Source organism: Leucoraja erinacea, chromosome 25 (genome assembly GCF_028641065.1).
Source record: "Leucoraja erinacea ecotype New England chromosome 25, Leri_hhj_1, whole genome shotgun sequence".
In the NCBI taxonomy this organism is placed as follows: domain Eukaryota; kingdom Metazoa; phylum Chordata; class Chondrichthyes; order Rajiformes; family Rajidae; genus Leucoraja; species Leucoraja erinaceus.
In genome coordinates, this window is record NC_073401.1 from 31,306,108 (window position 1) to 31,320,892 (window position 14,785).

The 14,785-nt window shown below is 38.9% G+C and overlaps 1 protein-coding gene across 2 annotated transcripts in view; it reads left to right on the top strand.

Annotated features, from left to right (window-relative positions):
- The window catches only part of LOC129709249 (M-phase phosphoprotein 9), a 30,796-nt gene extending 17,290 nt beyond the window's left edge, over window positions 1-13,506 (top strand). Inside the window, exons 12-24 of one of the 2 annotated variants that reach the window (XM_055655493.1) lie at window positions 753-968; window positions 1,152-1,199; window positions 1,790-1,854; window positions 3,277-3,381; window positions 3,955-4,122; window positions 4,512-4,690; window positions 5,604-5,774; window positions 6,227-6,347; window positions 6,874-6,887; window positions 7,409-7,465; window positions 8,562-8,860; window positions 10,222-10,290; window positions 12,643-13,506. In XM_055655493.1, the coding sequence (XP_055511468.1) occupies window positions 753-968; window positions 1,152-1,199; window positions 1,790-1,854; window positions 3,277-3,381; window positions 3,955-4,122; window positions 4,512-4,690; window positions 5,604-5,774; window positions 6,227-6,347; window positions 6,874-6,887; window positions 7,409-7,465; window positions 8,562-8,860; window positions 10,222-10,290; window positions 12,643-12,744 (1,614 nt within the window). In that variant the 3' untranslated portion in view covers window positions 12,745-13,506. Of the gene's footprint in view, window positions 1-752; window positions 969-1,151; window positions 1,200-1,789; window positions 1,855-3,276; window positions 3,382-3,954; window positions 4,123-4,511; window positions 4,691-5,603; window positions 5,775-6,226; window positions 7,345-7,408; window positions 7,466-8,561; window positions 8,861-10,221; window positions 10,291-12,642 lie in introns of those variants that run through there. The other variant, XM_055655492.1, reaches the window with a different exon arrangement.
- The last annotated feature ends 1,279 nt before the right edge of the window (window positions 13,507-14,785 follow it).

Below are 14,785 nucleotides of genomic sequence, written 5' to 3' on the forward strand. Positions count from 1 at the left end.
GCCAGCACACCAAAAGCTTTCTTTACCACCCTATCTACATGAGATTCCACCTTCAGGGAACTATGCAGTTATTCCTAGATCCCTCTGTTCAACTGCATTCCTCAATTCGCTACCATTTACTATGTACGTCCTAATTTGATTTGTCCTGCCAAGATGTAGCACCTCACACTTATCAGGATTAAACTCCATCTGCCATCTTTCAGCCCACTCTTCCAAATGGCCTAAATCTCTCTGTAGAATTTGAAAACAAGTTCTACACTAACTTCCCTCAATGTCCTAGGGAATATCCTGTCAGGACCTGGAGATTTATCCACTTTTATATTTTTCAAAAGTGTCAGTACTTCCTCTTCTTTGATCCTCATAGTCTCCATAGCTACCCTACTTGTTCCCCTCACCTCACATAATTCAATATCCTTCTCCTTGGTGAATACCGAAGAAAAAAAAATTGTTCAATATCTCCCCCATTTCTTTTGGCTCTGCAGATAGCTGTCCACTCTGACTCTCTAATGGACCAATTTTATCTCTTGTTATCCTTTTGCTATTAATATAGCTGTAGAATCCCTTTGGATTTACTTTCACCTTACTTGCCAAAGCAAACTCATATCTTGTTTTAGCTTATCTAATTTCTTTCTTAAGATTCTTTTTACATTCTTTATCCGCTTAGCCGCTCCTGGGCCTCAAATGTAAAAAAAACAAACATTTTTTCATGTTATTTACTAACTGTTAGAAATGACACTTGTCCTTTTGATAAGGCTGACTGGCCCGGACGCTATGATGCAGTTAGTACTGCGGCAAAGGCATTGCAACAGCGCCTCGATGAAATGCGAAAAGACAGCAAGGAGAAAGATAGCATGATCAACAAACTCAACAGCAGGCTGAAGGACCTAGAAGAAGCTTTTGAAAAAGCTTACAGACATTCTGATAACAAAGATGCCAGAAGAAAACAAGAACACAAAATATTGCAGGATGTGAGTCACAAATTATTTTAATTCATTAATTAAGCTTGTGAGAACAACAGATTCTACTACCTGTATTTATGCGGAACTATTTTTGTGTATAGATTTTTTTTTGGAGAGTACTTTATCTTTAATTTGTCGAAGAAGAATTTAGTTTGAAGGTTTGAATTTAAGAATGGATGTTTTGCGTTGCAGCTGCTTACAGAATACGAGTCATTGGGGAAAGAGCATGAAAGTGTCAAGGTAATGTCATACTATCTTTTGCAGTTTGGGTCCGCTATATATGATTATCTAAGAAGGAATTCATTGGTCACATCTGATCCATGCAGCTCAACACAAGCAATCCAGTTAGGCCCCCCCCCCCCCGTAGATGCTGCTGCACTCGCTGAGTTTCTCCAGCACTTTTGTCTACCTTCGATTTTCCAACATCTGCAGTTCCTTCTTAAATGCTTTCTATTTCAGTTACTTATGCGATTCCCTTTTGACCACTATAATCGAACCTGCTTCTGACATCAACCACTTCCCATGTATCTTTAAACAAAAAGTCCTCCTGTCAGTTTTGTTTCTTATGCACTCATCTTGATTCTATATCAACTAGTTTTTCTCCCTTCCACCAATCTTGCCATATTGACTCTGGAAGCCATTCATAATTTAAAAAGTGTAATATTGGGACCATAGAAATGTACAGCATACGAATAGACCCTTGGCCCATCTTCTCCATGTCAATCCTATGTCTAGCTATTGCTAATATTTGCCAGCATTAGGGGCCTTTCCTATTCAAATACAAGTTATATAATATAACATAAGTTGTTCTTATTTTCTTTCTTGCCCAGGAAACTTTACACACTACTGAAGATAAACTATATGATGCAAATTCTCAGATTTCTGAGCTGAAAAGGTTAGATGATGATATTTTGTTTTTATCACACAATGGAAGCATGGCAAAATCCTACTTTATACGTAATTTTAAAAGTGAGTTTTGATACTTTACAATAATGATGTTTAGACAATGTAATACTTGACTAAGATCAGGATTCATTGACACTTCGTATTGCTGTGTTGAGCCAATGTGTTCTTTCTAAATTACAAGTTGCATATATTGTAATGCAGCAAAGGCATGAACATTGCTTTCTGTGCTGTTATCTGTAACAGTCTAATTAACTGACCATCACCCACATCGGAAAATGCATCGCTGGAGACCATTCTGTCTTTGCCTGCCCTTTATAGCGAAATCCAATATCGTTCCTTGCATTTGTATAATTCGAATTTTCAAAAAGGTATCTAATTCCGTTTTGAAATCCACAATTGATTCTGCATACAACCTCCTTTCAGGCTGTACATTCCAGATCATAGCCGCCACTCCATAACATATTTTTGTTAAATCTCTTGATATTTCACCATTCAATTTGAATCCTTTAAATCTTTGAATTCTGTGCATATGGAACCGGCTTCTCTTGATTTACTTATTTAAATATGATCAGATTTTGAAAACCTCTATCAAATCTATAAAGTTTCCTGTGAAACAATCACAGTTTAAGACACAGGAGCAGAATTAGACCATTTGACCCATTGAGTTTGCTCCGCCATTCAATCATGGCTGATCTATTTTTCCCACTGATTCTCCTTCTCCCATAACCTTTGACACCCGTACTAATCAAGATTCTATTATTCCAAATGTGGTGTGCTTTAATTTCAAGACTTCTTATGTTGGAGACAAACACTTTCTGAAAGTCTAAATATGTCAAATGGACTGTTCCTTCCTATCTGTTGTACTAGTTACATCCTCAAAAAATAAATCACTGCTGGATATGCTACGATTGCTTTCTCTTTCATCAACCAATATAGCTTTGTCCAACCCTGTCAATGCTTTCCAAGTTCTGTAATAACATTTTCTGTAATTCTCTGTTTTGTTCCACCCCTTTAATTGAACAAAGTTTTAAGGGTAAGTAGAGCTCGCAAATAACCTACATGTAATTAGTCATTGTATTTTAGTCCCAGTTGTATCCATGTGAAGTTACTTCCCAACTTGTTCAAGCCAAGCAATTGGCCAACCTGAGCTAGCTCTATTTGCTAAACTTCTAATCCATGTAACTGTCTAAATGTATTTTAAACATAATTATACCTACTTTTATCACTTTCTCTGGCAGTTTGTTCTATGTTGCCCCTTGATCTACGTTAAACTATTCCCTCTCGCCTTGAATCATGCTCTCTAGTTTTGGACTCTCTACCCTGGGTGGGCCCTCGTGATTTCACCTATTATTTGTAAGGTCTCCCTCAACCACCTGCACTTCAGTAATAAAATTGGTTGTTCACTTTTCAGAGTTGTTTCAAAGCTCGAGGCTCAGATTAGACAAGTAGACCATGAGAAAAACTACATGAAGGTTCGGACTGGTGCAGATAGTTGTTTACATACATCGAACAGCAGGTAAAGAGCTACGCAAGTCAAAGCTTATGTTTTCAAAAACATATTTACATAACATTTTGTACGTAAAATTCCCTTTCATGGCTTTTTCCCCATATCTGTGATTTTCCCAGATCTTAATCTATCAATAGCAAACTTGAATATACTCATTGAAGCATCCTCATCTTTCATGGGTAGGGAATTGTAAAGCTTCACGATCCTCTACGTTACACTCCTTCACTCCCTTACAGGTCTGGTCCTTATTCTGAAACTGTGTGGCTCCCGGCTCCAGAATGTCCAGCTAGTTGAAAGAGTCTTACACCATTTACTCTGTTGAGGATATCTAAGATTGCCTTTTGTTTTACTAAACATAAGAGAATATAGGCTCGCTAGACAATTATTCTTCATCTTCATAAGACAGCCAACTCCGGAATTAACAAAGGTGACTTTTAATTTATGCCCTCATTGGAGAAGTTTAAAGGCAAATCTTAATGGAGTTTGTGGATAAAACATTGAATTAAATAATCATGGGCTAATCAATATTTTGCCTTTCATGATGTTTCTGAATTGTTTCATTGTTCTCTTGTTTACAAACAGATTTGTCCACCATGATGCATATCCTCCTGTAAAATCCCCAGCTGATGTGGCAAGACGGAAGTGGCTGGTTCCGGGTTCTGATTATTCCATCTTCACAGGACGACCTTTAGAGAACAACTACAGTGCTTCCGGCGACGGATTTGAAGAAACTCACTTGCAGCCCAGAAGGTCAGCCCACATCTTTACTAGAAACATAAAAACAGAAAATGCAGGAAACAGCAAAAGGCTGAAAGAACTAGAATAGATTGGCTGTGTGTGTGGGTGTGTGTGGCAGATTTCCTTCCCAAAGGGCATTGATGTTCTTTTAAACAAATTAGTAATGTTGTGATTGCTGTTACTAGATTTTTTTAAATGTATTTTTTTTAATTCTGCATTTAATTATTTACTACTTGGAATTTAAATTCTCTAGCCTCCACTTTGGGATTCGAACGTATTTTGCGGGATCGGAACGTGTTGGAATATTGTGGCCTCTAGCTGTGCTGGTGCAAAGTGAGAGGTTTTACAGGATCACAGATGATACTTAGAAATGGTCCTTTCTCATTTGTTATTCTCCCCAGGTACCATTCTCCACCAGAGAAAGATCATCCCTGCACTCTGCAAGATTTTGCAAATGACTTGGACTTGTCAACTCCTCCCATTCTGAGGGCATTGAAACAATTTGATGGGAGAAAGGTTTCTGAAAGCTGGGGAGTACAAACACCATTACACAATGTATCAGGAGGAGGAGATGGTACAAGTAAGCACAGCTTATTCCCTTCATCCTGCCATGCTTGATTTGTTGTTTGTATTGAATCTAAATTCATTTAAACTACATTTTTATAACAGATGTTAGATATATTGGTGTCATTATATAATTGCACATTATGACAATGGCACTCCATCTATTGTTTTTGCACGTTCAATATTCCTGTAGTATTTTGTAAATAATGGGGGTGTGATGTTAACAATGATGAATACAATCCAATGCCACCAAGGAAGATTATGCCTTAGTGGTTTCAGAGTTTCAGCAACAGACGATAGTGTTGAGCTTTTGGTTGACTTAAAATTGATCATGAAATTATATTTGAAAGGCTAGCTGCTAAATCTCTTAGTGTGAGTGGGCAGATAGGTAAATTTGCAGATAAAGCAAATATTGACAAAGTTGTGAATAGTGAAAGACACAGAGTACTGGAGTAATTCAGTGGGTCAGGCAGCATCTCTGGCGAACATGGACAGGTGACATTTTGGATTGAATGTTGTCAAGCAGGATCTCGAGCAGTTTGAAAAGTGGGCAGAAAAATGCCTTTTGTAATTTTGCAATTTGACAAGCTGAACAATTTGGAGACACAAGGAACCACAAAAAACGACACAAAGTGCTGAAATAACTGCTGAGTTACGCCTGCACATTGTGTTGTCTTGAGAGTAACTCTTGAGTGGGACTACCTTGAGATGCAGACATTTCCTGTAGATATTGTTTCTGGGGATCCAATGGAGTTTAATCTAGAGAAGGAGGTCAGCAACAGAGGCATGACTGGACCAATGTCCATCTCCATCACCCTTCTGTGGGGTTCAATTTCATAAATCTGTCTGGGAAGAAGTTGTATAATTTGCTTCAGACATGAAACATGTAGAGATGAAAGTGACAATGTCAATTATTTATTTGCTGTAAGCAGATGTCATGAAACACACACACACCTTAGTGGACTCAAGCTTTAGTAGAGGCCAATCAATGGACTCGTGTAAGGATCGGACAAGATCAAAGGGCAACAGTTCTCCCTCAGGCCAAAGATCATCATCTGTGCCCCCTTCAAACAGGAAATCAACACCCACTTCCACACCAAGTAAGTATGTTTCTGTAATCCTTCAGAAAGGTTTAACTGTTTGTTTATTGACCATCTATTATTTAGTTAAATATTTTCTTTGGTCTCTTTACTTTTTTAGTCTCTTTATATTTATTAGTCCCTTTTTACTTTTTCTGCATTGGGTTCTATACTTCTGACAATGAAACATCAAGGTAAATAGTTGTTAGTAAAACCTTCATGTTGGTTGATATCCTTGTCTCAAATAACCTCTAAATGTTGCATATCCTGCTTAACAACTCGGTTACCAACATAGAATGACCAGTGTTTTGTTGGGGAAACTCTGGGTGCAGAGAAGGTGCAGCGTCTTGGCCAGGATGGTCAACCATCTCTCTTCCTCCACACAATTTGAAGAGATTGTGGAGCCCAGCTGATAGATAACAACTAATTATTTCAATTATTATAACATTGCGCTCTTCCCCTCTCTTTGCTAGCCAAACGCAACACTTTGCTGACATCATTGTCTGCTAAGTCAAGTCCCAAGCGTTGCCCTAAAGAGAACCTATCACCTGGATTTAGTCATCTCCTTGGCAAAGAAGAAAACACAGTGACAAGGTAACTAATATTGTGTTTGTGTTAGTGTGTTTTGGTCAAAATGGTAGATATTTCCAAATGCTTCAGTATGCCTCGGTAAATTTCTTATCAGTAAAAAATGGGTTTTCCACAATAATATTGAAAATCCCTTTTGTGATGTTCAAGGTGATTTTTTAATGACTTTTCCATTCATGTTTGGTTAGGCAATTTTCCTAGTTCAACTAAATGCATAGATTTTTTTTTAAAAACCTAACATTTGATTGGATTGGCTTTTGAATGAGTTGCTTTTGAGAAGATTGATGAGGACACAGCTGGAGATGTCGTACATATAGATTTCAACAAGTTTGCACACAATAAGCTGCTCTGGAATGTTAGATGGCAAAGGACCCAGGGAGAGCTTGCCCTAACTAGGTGTGGTTGAGCAGGCTAGGTCTTTATACCTTGGAGCGCAGGATGCTGAGGGGTGATCTTATAGAGGTGTATAAGATCAAGATGGGGATAGATCGGGTGAATGTCGTTTACCCAGAGTTGGGGAATCAAGAACCAGATTTAAGGTGAGCGGGGAAAGATTTTATAGGAATCTGAGGGGCATCTTTTGTAAAGAGGTTGGTGGGTGTATGGAATGAGCTGCCAGAGGAGGCAGTTGAGGTAGGTACCTTTTTAAATGTTGTGAGAGTCTCTGCCTCCACCACCTGTTTGTTCCAGATTGAAACCACTTTGTTTGTTTTCCTCTTCTGTCATCTTTAACCTTGCTTCTCTCAACTCCATGCTTCCTGGTTGGGTATCTTCATTATGGGGCAACGTTTCTCACTATCGACCCTTCCTATGCCCCTCAAAGATTTGCTATACCACTATCCTGCCCCCCTCAGCCTCCTAACCCCCAAGAAAAACAAACCCAGGCTCTCCAGTCTCTCCTCAGCACCAAAACATAACATCCCAAACATATCTGCATGCTACGCACTCCAGTGCGATGACATGGAAGAATGACATTGTAATTAAACTAGGCTTCTGAACAGTAAGGGGTTTTGTATAAAAATTATTATGGATTTACTTTCTTCACAAAATCATTTTATTTTTATGTTTTGATGAAGTCAACTTGCCGATGAAGTCAACCTCCTGCAATTCAAGAAGAAAAAGCAGTCCCACTCTCCTGCAATTTCAAGCCAGCATAGAAACAAGAAAAACCTTCGGCTTCAGTTCATTCCACATGCTTGTATTAATTCCACTGGAAAACCTGTACAGAACCTGTAAAGTATTTAGCGGCTCATTGGTGTTACAGCACTTACTCCTCAGATCCTCTTTAAACCTCCACTCTCTTACCTTAGAGCTATGCCGCCCCTACAATGGGAAACAGAATGGCCGTCTCGTCTATGATACTTGTAACATGACAACTCTTGGCCACCTTTGCTGCAGGGAAAACAGACATGGGCTGTCCAATCTCTCCTTATAACCCAAGCCCCTCCATCCAGACAATATCCCTGTTAATCTTTGGCATGCTCTACATATTAATTACATCATTCTTGTAGTGTGGTGACCAGAACTGCACACAATACTCTGAAGCCTAACCAACATTTTGTACAACTGTAACATGATGTCCCAAAGTACCCGATGCTTCGCTGATGAAAACACGTATATGCTGCCATTGTAGTGTTGCTACTTGGGGACTTTGTATAAAGGTCTCTGTTCAATTGGGGTCCTGCATACTATGTGGCACAGCGGTAGAGTTGCTGGACGTAGCGCGGACCCCGGTCGATCCCAAGTATGGGCTGAATGGGCCTGTTTTCCCCCGCTGCGTGTAAGATCTCAATAAAAGACTAAAGGTTAATTGGCTTTGTAAAAAATAGTGTCCTGTCGGCGCGGACTAACTTCCACGCTGTATCTCTAAACTAAACTAAAAAATGTCCTGTCCTGATTTAACTTTCCAAATTCAAGTTCACTTGTACAAGTTAAATTCCAACAAATTAAGTTCCCTTTCCCACTTTTGTAGGTGATTAGATCTGATTGTAACCTTGGATACCATTCTTCACTGTCCATTATTCCACTAATTTTGGCATCATCAGAAAATGATGATGCCAAGCAGGTCACCCGCAGTCTCAACCAAAACATGAATATTATATAGCAAACAATATTAAACCCATTCAATCACATGTCAAAGGGGGTCCAAGCTGAAAAACAACCCTCCTACCACCAAGCCAGTTTTGTATCCAGTTGAGAAGTGTCTTCATTGCATTTCAGAGATAATTAACTGCACATTTGATAACAAGCATCTTTTTTCTGCAGCAAGGCAAAATTCAAGGTATCATGCTGATAAATTTGAACATGCGTTGTCTTCCGAGTCTGTTCTAAACGCTGTTAAGATGGGGTCTGTCACTAGTCGACCTGCCTGGGAAGATAAGACAACAATTTCTCAGAAAGAAAAGAAAATGTCGCCATTACAAACTCCTTATGAGACGGAGCTGACGTATAAAGCAAGGATGGAGGCTTTGGCAGAAACGGAGCAACTCTTTGATGCACTTACACAAGAAAAGCAACAGGTAATGAAGCAATGAGCAATTCATGCCCATGTTGAGGCCAAGTTTAATTAAACTCTCTGTTTAAAATTAATGACGTTCTTTACCATAGACTGTGGATTTAATAAAGATCTTTTGCAGTTGGTCTGGGTCAATGCCCTATAAAGTGTTTAATTTTTTTACATTTATTTTTACATGTAGTTAATTTTACAAATAATGTCATTTTATAAAGTCAAAGCTCTTGAGATCCTTTAAAATAAAAGCAATTCAAACGGCACCAACTGAACTGCAGTATTTCAGTGTAAATGGAATATGAAATAATAGTGTGTGTTTTTGCTGGATAGTGATGGCATGGCCTCACTGGTACAAATTGGGTCTTTATTCTGCCAGACAAAAAGCTGATTGGCAGAAAGACTGCTGAATAAACTACAAAGTAAGATTCATCTATTAAAGGCCGCACAGTGGCGCAGTAATAGAGTTGCTGCCTTGCAGCGCTTTCAAACGGCAGAGACCTGGGTACGATCCTGTCTACGGGTGCTGTCTGTACGGAGTTTGTACGTTCTCCCCGTTACCATGTGGGTTTTCTCTGAGGTCTCTTTCCTCCCACACTCCAAAGAGTGTGGGAGGAAAGAGGTTAATTGGCTTTGTATACATTTAAATTGTCCCTAGTGTGTGTAGGGTAGTGTTGATATGCCGGGATCGCTGGTTGGCGCAGACTCAGTGGGACAAAAGGCCTGTTTCCGCGCTGTATCTCTAAATTAAACTAAACTAAATAAAAAGGATGTTGATAATTGTGATTTACAATTCATTTACAGTGTAGTGTCTGATTGCATGATAAAGTGTTCAAAAATGACGTGGATGTGAACTGCTCATTGTCCCAGTCTGAATTCAGCTATTTTTATTTTTGCATAGTCATGTTATTGACTTCATCATCAATGTTGGTTGATCTTGTGAGACTGTTGCTAAGGTATGTGGACCTATCTGTCCACTACTGAAAGTCTCTAACCATTCAAAAGGATGCTTGGTTCCGCACATGGTATGCAGCTTGGTGCATCGTGTCCGTTTTCTTTGTGCTAATTGTGAGACCAAAGTTGGTAGATTTGTCCAGACATCCTTACATATCAGCTTCTGAGCGGCATTGGGTGCACAGTCAATGGCAAAGGTGAATGAAGTCCCTTAAAGTGGCTTCTCATACTTGGTTCTGGTTTAGTGCCTCTGTTGGTTAAAACGATCACTGTCAATCGTATATCTAAGGTTGTTCTGTCTTTGTCAGGGTTGGGCATCAGATGCACTGCAGAGAACATCATACTGAACAATTGTACTATTATGGTTATTTATTGTATGGCTTGGTTGACATTTAATTTGGGATTAATATTTAATTGCAGATTGAAGCTGCGTTAAGCCGTATACCTGGTTCTACAGGTAGAATGACTTTACAAGCAAGGGTGGAAAAGGTAGGGTGGGTGCTGTTGCACCACAATTATAGTTCAATTAAAAGTGTCTTAAACTGTTTCATTCCTGTATTCAATACAAAAAGAAAAAATGTGGATGAAATGGAAATTGTATCACAAATCCAAAGATTAACATTGTGTGTGTGTGAAGTGAGGTCAATGATGCAAAGCTACTTCTCATGTGAAGGCCCGATTAACAATCAAATTCCTTCTGATACCCACTCTGAAATATGTTTTACTACAACCCCATACAATTAAACACTTTGATGGAAAAATAAATGCTAGTATTTACTACAGTTGTTTTCTGTTCAGATTGCTACCAAGTAAACAATAAGCGAGCAAAAGTTTCCTGTGATTTGTTTGAGGCCTTCATCAGTTTTGGAGACTTGATAAGAGCCTAGGTTTATAATTCCATCTCACTTGTTTTATTTTCTTCCTTCATTCTAGTTCTTACAAGTAATTTATTTCCCAACAACTTTTTCTTAAACTTTTAACCACTTAATTCAGTGGCCACCAATAAATCAGCAATAAATTTGTCTCTAAATTAAGTTAGATAGCATGAAACAGACCTCTCGGTTCATTGGGTCCAAGCTGATCATCGATCATCCATTCACAGTAGGTCTATGTTATCCCAGTTTCTCAACTTTGAGCAACCAAGAAGTCCAAACTTTCAAAAATGTTCATTCACCTTCACGCCAGCACAGTGGTGCAGCGGTAGAGCTGCCACCTCACTGGTGCAGCGGTAGAGACCGGGGTTCGATCCTGACCACTGGTGCTATCTGTGTGGTGTTTGTACCTTTGACTGCATGAGTTTCCTCCGGGTGCTCCAAATTCCTTCCAATTTCCAAAGACGTGCAGGTTTGTAGGTTAATTGGCTTCTGTAAAATGCCCCTAGTGTGTAGGATGCAAAAATGGAATAACACTAGTATACGGGTGATTGATGGTTGATGTGGACTCGGTGGGCCATTTGCCCTGTATCTACACTGTATCTCTAAACTCTAATAAACTGTGCACATTTCTGGATATTCACTCCAAACTGCTTTTCTTTACATCCCTCAAATGCTGAATTTATAATGGATTTCCTTGCCCTGTTACACATATTGACTCCTCGTATGGATTCCATTTGCAATGTTTGTGCCCAAACCTCCCCCTCCAGCAGTATCCTCCCAAAGTCAAAGTTTTCTTCTCACAATCCACCACGACCAGTCTTTGAATAATCCACCCCTACATTTAAATATAAATCATGAATGTATTTAAAAAAAGAGATAGCGACTTGGTACTCACCACTGTGGTGGATAAGGTAGAATGACATTTGGAACGCTTTCTTTCATTGGCTGAAGCTTGGACTATGAGTTTATGTTAAAATTGCGTACCGCACAAGTTAGCCTGTGCCATTAGAATCATAACAGTGCTGGTAACAAATTTACAGATAACACTGGAGATGGATAGTGGACTAGAGAACTTTAGCTATGAAGAAAAACGGAATCAGCTGTGATTTGCATGGAAGGGAAGACTTAAATTGAATTTCATAAATTATGACTGCTCTAGGTAGAGTGTTCTTTTTAGCAGAGTGGTCAGAAATCAGGGAAAGATTAGAAGGGATGAGGCTTTTTTCTCACCCAGAGATGGTAAAGGGGTCTGGGACATGTTGTCTGAAAGGTTGATAGTGCAGAAATCCACATTATACTTGAACAAAGGCCCGCAGGGTGAGAGTCCTGTCAGTGGTTACAGACCTGATAGCTTTAGTTTTGACTGGCACAATTATGACGGTTTGAATAATCTCTCTTCAATTTTATATAATTCTGTTTCTACAAACTGAGCAGAATGGAATGACCATAGCCAAGTTATTCAATGGGATTTCAGATGTCAGTGCTATTTCCCAAGGTGAATATATTTTTGTACAGTATTTTTGTACCTGATTTTTTTTTTTAAGCTTGTGATATTTCAAAACAATTGTGAAATTTCCAGCAACTCGATCTCCTGAAGAATACAAACATTAGTCTGTAGTCTAAATTGTAGGGACGGTGCTGCAAACTGCACTGCTCATGTCTGAAGAAGGGTCTCGATCCAAAACGTCGCCTATTCCTTCTCTCCATAGATGTTGCCTCACCCGCTGAGTTTCTTCAACAATTTTTGTTCAATTCCTGCTCACTTAAAGATCTGCTTGCAAAAAAAAATATTTTCTGGGACGGCTAACTTGGCTGAAGTAATTTTGAAGATCCTAACTATCTGTCCCAGCTTCTTTGGGGAACTTTGTCATCATAAAGCATAACTTGTCCATTCTCTCCCTGTAGATTGGCATGTATTCAAATTTTATTCTCCGGAGGTACTCAAATTATTATTCTTTTTTTGCAGGAAGCTTTGGAAGATCGCTTGGAAAAGATCACTCGTGACCTGGGATCAGTCCGAATGACACTGAAGCGGTTTCATGTTTTACGGTCCACTGCAAATTTCTGAACTGTTTTCCAATTTTTATGTGACCAGATCTTTACTTGCACTAATGTGACATAGTTATGCACAGTCATCGCTCACAGAATGCGGGTTTATTTTGGATCATCTTATGACTAAACGATGGCCTTATAACATACATTCATGTATCAGAGGTCACTCTGTTGTGTATATAAAGTTAAACATTGTGCCTTTTTGGGAACTGCAGTTCATATTTCACAATTGTTTTGTTATTAAAGGTTGGAACCAAAACTCTCAGAAGATATATTTTGGTAATGGTCGAAAAGTATTATATACGTACTTTTGTAAATGAGACAGAACATCTAAAGTAAATACTATTTGTTAAAATTTAGATTAAAATATAAAGTGTCTGTCAGAAGCTATTTTGCAGACAGGATGTTTGTCAGAAATTTTAATATTTTATATTTCAAGTTGAAATTTATGAACTAATTTTTTTAAGAAATATTAAAATTCAGTATTGAATAAACTAATGGGCCACATTTGTTTAATTGTTACACAAAATTCAGTGAAGGTATCATTGACAAAACTCTCTCATTTACTTTGTTGTCGGTAATGGCAACAAGTTTCATCGATTCTATAGAAGAATCTAACAGTGTGCACTTTAGTTGGTCTCCAACTTTCTCTAACATTTACAAACTAACTTTACATGGTTTCATGATTTTATTTTAGTTTGGCCAAAACCATTTATAAAATATAAAAGATCTTTAGTTACTGTGATGTGAGCAGTTTATTAAAATGATAATGCTAAAACTGTGGTGACTCATCTTTTTGAGCTATTTGAAATATACTTCAGTATATTACAGTAACTACAGCAACAACTAGGTCTTTGCACAACCACAATCAAGATAGTTGGTGGAATTAAAAACATGTTGGGCATATGCGGGCAGCACCTTATTGAGAAACGGATTATTATCTATTTTAGATTAACCTTTTACCAGTAAGTTTTAAACTTTAAAGAAACAGAGAGAGGAATAGTTATGTTATGGGGTGGAGACCAGAAGAGAGTTAATGAGACATGAGGTGGTGCCAGCCAAAAAAGGATATTAAAGGCTAATGAAGTATGGCAGAGGGTGGTATAAATAAGACAGCAGAAGAGGAAATAAATACATTCTGGAAATGTAAGATACGTCTGGTTTGGCAGATTACCTGAAACTGAAAGCAGTTCCTGTGCAATGAGGAAACTGATCATGAATACTGAATTTATGTGGGCAGAGCTTTTGGGTACCTGGACTTCAGGAAGTAAAAGAGCAGATGTTGAGTCATCAAATTAGCATACAGAATTTGCTATTTAAGTATTTTATTGATCAAACTTCACTGCCAAAGATATTTCCTATAACTTACTGAATTATATGAGTTCCTGGAAGACTGCGCATGGACCTTGTACTAGGTAAGGTCACCAGTATGTTTACTCGGAAGCGACTGTCATGAGAGAGACTGACGGGGAGTATGCACTGGTGTTTGTAAGCATGGAAGATGGTGTGGATTGATTGGGTATCTAGAACCAGAGGTCACAATCTCATACAACAAAAAGATTGTTGCCATTCAGGATTGAAATAAGAAATTTATTTTACTAGGATTTGGATTTTTCCCCCTCATCTTGTTGATTCACACAAAGGGTGGTGGGTGTATGGAACAAGCTGCAGTTAGAGGTAGTTGAGGCAGGGATTATCTCAACATTTAAGAAACTGTTAGACAGGTACATAGTGGACGCAAAATGCTGGGGTAACTCAGTAGGACAGGCAGCATCTCTGGAGAGAAGGAATGGGTGACATTTCGGGTCGAGACCCTTCTTCAGACTGGACGGGTTTGGAGGGATATGGACCAAACGCGGGGAGGTGGGACAAGTGCAGCTGGGACATGGGAGAAGGGTTTCGGCCCGAAACGTTGCCTATTTCTTTCGCTCCATAGATGCTGCTGCACCCGCTGAGTTCCTCCAGCATTTTTGTGGGGCATGTGCGCAAGTGGGGCCGAAGGGCCTGTAAATCACTCTATGACTGACTGTGCCGCTTATCCTCAGCTTGCACTCGCC